Source organism: Rhizophagus irregularis, chromosome 3 (genome assembly GCF_026210795.1).
Source record: "Rhizophagus irregularis chromosome 3, complete sequence".
NCBI lineage: Eukaryota > Fungi > Glomeromycota > Glomeromycetes > Glomerales > Glomeraceae > Rhizophagus > Rhizophagus irregularis.
Genome location: NC_089431.1, coordinates 5,479,740 through 5,486,817, shown reverse-complemented (window position 1 = coordinate 5,486,817; position 7,078 = coordinate 5,479,740). Strand labels below are relative to the sequence as shown.

The 7,078-nt window shown below is 25.9% G+C and overlaps 2 protein-coding genes across 2 annotated transcripts; both read right to left on the bottom strand.

Moving 5' to 3' along the window:
* Positions 1-1,560: 1,560 nt before the first annotated feature.
* On the bottom strand, positions 1,561-2,119 carry OCT59_021323 (uncharacterized protein; the record flags this gene model as incomplete). The annotated part of the gene is made up of 3 exons (XM_066149798.1): positions 1,561-1,786; positions 1,862-1,955; positions 2,029-2,119. 3 exons carry the CDS (start codon positions 2,117-2,119, stop codon positions 1,561-1,563), a joined length of 411 nt encoding a protein of 136 aa, XP_065990667.1.
* A 1,377-nt stretch (positions 2,120-3,496) lies between these two features.
* Positions 3,497-6,724, bottom strand: OCT59_021322 (uncharacterized protein; the record flags this gene model as incomplete). Its single annotated transcript, XM_025313025.2, has 7 exons — positions 3,497-3,998; positions 4,088-4,295; positions 4,376-4,747; positions 4,837-5,205; positions 5,275-5,975; positions 6,052-6,174; positions 6,240-6,724. 7 exons carry the CDS (start codon positions 6,722-6,724, stop codon positions 3,497-3,499), a joined length of 2,760 nt encoding a protein of 919 aa, XP_025188274.2.
* Between the last annotated feature and the right edge of the window lie 354 nt (positions 6,725-7,078).

Genomic DNA, 7,078 nt, shown 5'->3' with positions numbered 1-7,078 from the left:
CTATTTAATACACTAACGTTGTTTTTACTGTAAGATAATAATCGTTAGTGATGATAGTTGTTTAATAATTTAATCATATCGTTAATAATCGACGAGTGCGATTATTATCGATATATATCACATTTTATTAATAATGGGATATATATCGATAAAGTGAGATATATCGCTATATATCACCTGTAAAACTTTCCCGATCGATGTAGTACATTTACTAACATGTTTTTCGTTTTTTTTTTTATTTCTAGGGTTGATAATTAAGATAAGATAAATCCTTGGATGTGGTTTGACTCTATTTGCACATTTTTTTTTATTATAACATTTTATTAACATTTTTTTTTCTATTTTTAGAGTTAATAATTGAAGATAGATGGTTTGGATAAAGTTTTGCATGATTTTTTATTAGTATATTTTACTAACATGATTTTCGTTTTTTTCTCTAGAGTTAATAATTGAGATAAGATAAAATTCTTGGATATGGTTTGACTCTATTAGTTCTATTAGTGCATTTTTTTTAATAGTACATTTTACTAAAACTTCTTCTTTGTTTTTATTTCTAGATTTGATAAAGATAAATCCTTGGATATGGACTTTATTGCACAATTTTTTAATAGTACACCACATATATTAGTAATTATTGGCTAGTTTATTGAGATAATTTGAATAATCTTATTGGATAAATTAAAAATTCTAATATTCTAGGATATGGTTTGATTTTTATTTGTTTATTTTTCATTATTGTAATATTTTATTACTGGATAAATGAATAAATATTTGGATTTTAGAGGTATGTAGATGGGGAGTATAATTTATTGATAAAATGAATTATAACAAAATGAAAAATAGCTGCCAATAGCAAAAGCTCTGAATCTATTGAACGATGAAAAATTGATGATCAAGCAAAAAATGTGAATTTGAATATGGTAATAAGTATTTCTGAAAGTTTCAATAAGCAATATAGACTGAAATTAAATTGTCTAATTATTTATTAACATGTTTTATATTAGTCAAACCTCTCAACTTTCATTCATATTGGTGTCAATGATGATATACTACAATACAAAAGTTTTTAAAAGTTCTAAGATATTTATACGAATTTAAGTTGGAGTTTAGTCTATTTGCATCCATTGTATAATATCATACTGCCCAAGAGAAGATTCCACTTAGACTATAATTAATAAGTGAAAAAGCTGACAAAATGTAATAATAGAAAAATTACAACTAAGAAAGTTTTTAATAAATCTGCACATAATTCTCCGGGAAGAATTTCTCTATAAGGAAATACTTTGTCAACAAATTCTTTAGAAGTTAAATTGTAAAAATTAGTAAAAGGAATACATTGTTATAAGGTATTCTTTAAAGTATTAAAATCATCTTTTGAAAAGTTAGTGAATTCAGAAGGAAGTTCAGGATTTCTTCGCAAATCCCCATTTAAGTACATGTTCCCAAATTTGAACTTCGCTCGTTTAAGGATTATCATTTTGAATAATTGAAATCAAAAGTTTTCCGGAATTGAAGAGAAATCATCGGGCGATTTGAATAATTTATCCGGCTCCTTAGATATTAAATCAATACAATATTTTTGAAGTACTGATAATGAGTTATTTTCAAAGCTTGTTTGATAAACAAAATTAAATTTTTATCCATCCAACTTGTTTTATTTTTGATCAAAAAGAATTGTAAATATGTGACAAATTCTTGAAGACTAAGTTCATTAGCAGCAACTAAGACCTTAATTAAATATGAATTATCATACTCATTTAAAAAAAGCTTTCCGCCATAAATATACCTAAATTAAAAAAAAAATTGTGAAATTAGAAATAAATATTAAATTGAGTTTTGTTTATACTTGATTATTTATTACCTTAAAATTATTTGAAAAATTTCAGGTGAAATATTTGATAATTTGATATGTGTCAAAGTTCCATCATTTTTTTTTTTTATTAGTTGACAAAATTCTTCGCAAATAAGGAGAACGATAATGTAAAATAACCATATGAGCACGAAAAACTTTTACATAAGGGCCATTACCAACTTCAATGGTAACATCATAATATTTTTCATCATTCAAAATTTCGAATAGATTTTGTGATAAAATTGGTAAAAGTTTATCCTCCTCCATTTTTTATATTTTTTTAAGTTTTAACGTAAACAAAAGAATTGAGAAAAAAATTCAGCCAAATTTGTAAATGGTCAACCTTATATTGTTATCCTGTGCAACGTTAAACGTGATCATCTTACCACACCACCAATTCTAAGTCGCCGAGATAAATATAAACAACACGAACGCGGCAGTCACGTGAACTGAACGGTGATGGCTAGGCATCACACCATTCCAAGGTGGTGTTTCAAATTGTGTACTAGGGAAAATTAATAGCGATGAGTTTTTTTTGAACTCATTTTAATTAAAATATAATTATTAATAAAGCTTAGAAAATTATGTTATATTGATATATTTGTTATATTAGTTCTAATCAATTGATTATATATATTTCAGTTATTTATTTATTAATCTTGTTAAATTAAAAAAGAATAGCTTTAACAATACAGAAACAATAAAAAAAGATAAACTTGTTTTTTTTTACCAAAAAATCGTACTATTTAGAAATAAATAAATAAATAAAATATATTTGGGAAAGTAAAATCGTCTGAAAACTTATTCTTTTTACGGTAAGAAAATTTTCTCCTTCTATTTTCTTTTAATTTGCACGCCATAATATAAATTGTCATGATTGAATATTTTCGAAATTATTTTAATTTGTTTAAATATAATCTCATTCCAATTTTTAAATACTAAACAAACTAATGAATATCATTTAATGTAAAGGATAATCTTGAAATTTTTCTGTATGTTATTTCTTTTCAATTTAATTACAATAATATGAATTGGTCATGAAAGATCAAATGAGTATCAATTCCAATGAATAAAATCTGGAGGTCCAAAACATTTTTTTTCCATAGGGTTACGCTGATTAGCTAAAATTTATCAATTATCATTGATGGAGTATTAGAAGAGATCGTTCAAGCACACTAGCAGCACCAACGGCTCATACTCTTTGTTCTAAAAATATCTTAATAAATAAAAATTATTGTAAAACTAAAACAGGAATGACCGAAACTTGTCATCTTCTGCTTATATGACATATACGACAATTTTGCTGCCCTTGATTTTCTCTCGGAGATTTCCAAAAATCTCATATCTCATTTTCTCTAATATCAATCTTCGTGAGAATGAACCTCCACATCCAAGCATTCAAGTAAGTCATATGGATTGTAAGATTGTCATATAAGTAGCACACAATATTAAGCTCTTATTGATCAAAAAGAAAAGTATTTATTGTTGGGTTAGAGAAATTAAAGATAATCATTTTATTCATATTCATACAATAAATGATGTTCTGAAAAAAATACATTTTTATGGCGCAGTCTGAAGGATTATATTTTATTAAATTGATGGTAAAAATATCATAATTTACAAATAAAAATCTGTAGTAGAATGCTAAATATTTGACCTTAATGATCTTATAGAACCAGCTGATAAACGTCTATCTCTAATAAAGTTTCTAATTTCATCACGCCGATGACGCCATCTTATTAATGCCTGATACGATCTTAAAATTAGTTTATTCATTATAACTAATCCACCAGATATAATTACAAGTGATGGAATAAAATCGTATGTCACAACACTATTAAAGTATAATATCTGTATAATCAACTGTGGTATATCTTCAGCAAAAATATTTATGAAACTACCCCAAAGTATAATATCTCTTGATCTTTGTGATAATGGGGCTGAAAATATTTTGAGACCAAATAAATTTGATGTCAAAGTATTTATTGCTAGTATATCAATGGCTGAAAATATTGTACAAATTGATAATAGTGTTGGAAGCTCTGAAAACCAAGTATGGAATGTTGGATTCATAGCTACTTCAGACAAAAGAATATTTATAGCCAATAATAAACTGACTACATGCGGTACAACAAGGAATACCATACTAAGTAATAATAAATAAGAAAATTATCAATTAATTAAATTAATCTTTAAAATAATAAAAATAACATAACATTAAACAAAATTTCTTACTTTGGGATTATTAGGTGTGGAGTATTATGAACCCTTAATAATGCAAATGTTAAATCCACAGCAAAATCCTGCATTATTAATGCAGTCTCAAATATGGCAATGTTTCTAGCTTCAGGGTTCTTCCAACGTGCCAAAAAATATAATATTATTAATATTATCATACTTACTAAAAATATTATAATTAGTGGCAAAAATTTTCCAAAATAACCTGTAAAATAATAGAATTAAAAATTTAATGAAATATTAATTATTTACAAATATCAAAAATATTTAATGAACAACACTTACTGGTTATTGTAAAGGATGCACTTTCATCGATTAATGAAGAATATTCATAATTAGAAAGTGCAGTAAACCTTTTTCTTTCAATCAAAGTGCCCAAATTATCAAAGATTGTTTTGGAACTTGGTTCCATGGCACTTTTAGCTTCATTAATAGTAAATGACAACAACACTTTTTTGGGAAAAGTGGGGTCATTTTGCCATTTACCATTTGTTGTTATCCTTTGTTCATCTACCGGAATTATTTTGGAAAATTCTTGAATTATATTATTGAAAAACTCCGACTGATGATTTAGTTGAAGAAATTTTGAACTCCCTTCTTCATTCAATCGAAGTAACCCTGTGACTGAAACTGAATGTTGTCCGATCTTAAATGGTTCTAAATATAATAAAGAAGTTTAAATTAATTTTCTATTTGACCAGTAAAAAATTAAAAAATTAAAAATTAAAAAAAAATATGTATATTACTTGTTGAAATCATCCAAGTTTTCTTAATAATTCCTAATAAAGGTTCATTTCTCTCTTGAGAAATGACAAAATTATTATCAACTACCACATAATAAGAAGAGTTTGGCTGATTAAATGTACTACTGAAAATTGGAATATGCACAGTGTGGTTATCGCTTCCAATAGTACATAGTTTGGAATCTCCTGAGATTGTTTGCCGTAATAAACTTGGTTTGTATGGGTCATCATTAAGCTGAAATATTGAAATATTTGCAGTAGATAACCTTACTGGGATGCCATATTTAATTGTAATCTCATTGATTAAAGGATCAATAACTTCATTGACAGCTGGCTTTGTTGACTCAATTGCAGGATTATTATATTCTGCTCCTATAAATCAAAAAATTTTTTTATTAAAAAAAATAAAATTAAAAAGTAATAAATAAATTAAAAACTTACCTTGATTATTTAATCTTAATAAAGGTTTCAATAAAATTTCTAATTTATTACCAGTTTGTTTCTTTATTCCCAATAAAGTACCATTTCTTCTGAACATATTATAATGAACAAACTCTGGGCCAAAAGATCCTCCTGATTTATAATTTCCATTATTATCTAAAATATAAAAGTTCTTTGCATTTGTATTTGTATAATATTTTTCTACAAGAAATCCTCCATAAACTAAACTTGACAAATTAAAATTGTTTGCATTACTTATTACTTTAGGGACCATACCAAATTGTACAAAAGACCCAGTTGTTAAAAATTCTAACTGATAATAATTCACTTCGGTCCTTGATTGATCCTTATTTGTAATTGTATTGTTTAATGATACAATACATATATATCCTGCATCATTGTTATAAAAACATGATTTGAATTCTATACTATTTAATTTTGTAGTAGTTTGGTCGACAAGTGAAGGTGTTGTAGGTGAATATGTTTCCTCTCTTAAAAATGAAACATAAATTTTCCAGTATTGAATATTTGGATCATTTGTTGCTGATGATCCCATTTCATCATATTTTAGAATATATGCATATCCAAACCCACCATCAATTAAATTAAAATTAAAACTATTTACAAAAGTATATGATAATAGGTTTGGTACACTAAACTCGCCACTTCCAAGTTCTACTACTTTTCCTGTTGTAATATCTCTAAAGTAAAGATGAAAAGAGTTAATCAACTGAACAAAGAAATATTTAAAAAGTATTTACTTGTAAAAATACTTACGGGGCACTATACCAATGCCATGCTGCTATTCCTCTTTCATCATGTTCTTCAATGCAAATAAAACCTTTTTCAGATATTCCACTATCTGTAATATATTCATTAACACTTCCTAAATAGATTTCACTAAAAAAATAAAATAAATTATTATCAACCTTTATAAATGAGGATATGACAACATCTTAACTTACCTTATAATCTTGCTGTCATAATTAATTATCAAGCCATACTTTCCCTTAACACCATTATTTGACTTAACATAAATTATCATTATATAATTATAACTTAAGGGTATGAAAGCCATATTAACAGGGCAAACTGCTTCTGGAGGAAAAGTGTAATTAAGGTCTATATATGTTATTTGTCCTGTTCTTTCTATCAATCGTAGATGAAAATAAGGTAACATGCATGATGGATTTTCTTTATCTTTAAAGGCCATCCAAATCATCAAAGTACCATCTTTAAATGTGTAAGTGTCATATAGTTTTAGATCTTCTATCGGCTCTTCATAAATGTACCAAATATCTTGAGGTGATGTATATTGGGGTGGTGTATTTGGAGATGATATATTTTGAGATAAAATATCTCGAGATAATACGTTTTGAGATGTAATGAAAAAGCAACAGATGGAGGTTAAATATATAAAGATGATCAACATCTTTGCTAAATTGAACATTTTTAACATTTTTATTAGAGACTTGGTAGGAAAATATGTGTGAAAAATGTGGAAATAAATTAAAAGACTTGATTACTTTGCAGAAACCTCTGATTTTCACAAAATATGTTAGACATAATCACTACATGTTATTAACAGATGGTATATATATGTTCTACATATTTTAATATACGTAATATGTTTGTAATATTAATAAAATAATGTTATAATATTTTTAATATATGTTGAAATTTAAACTAATGTAGTAAATAATTTTGTAATATGAATAAAATAATTTTACAATATTTTCAAAGTATGTTAAAATATGTACTCAAACTAATGATATAGTGAATATTTTGAATACATTGTTAATAT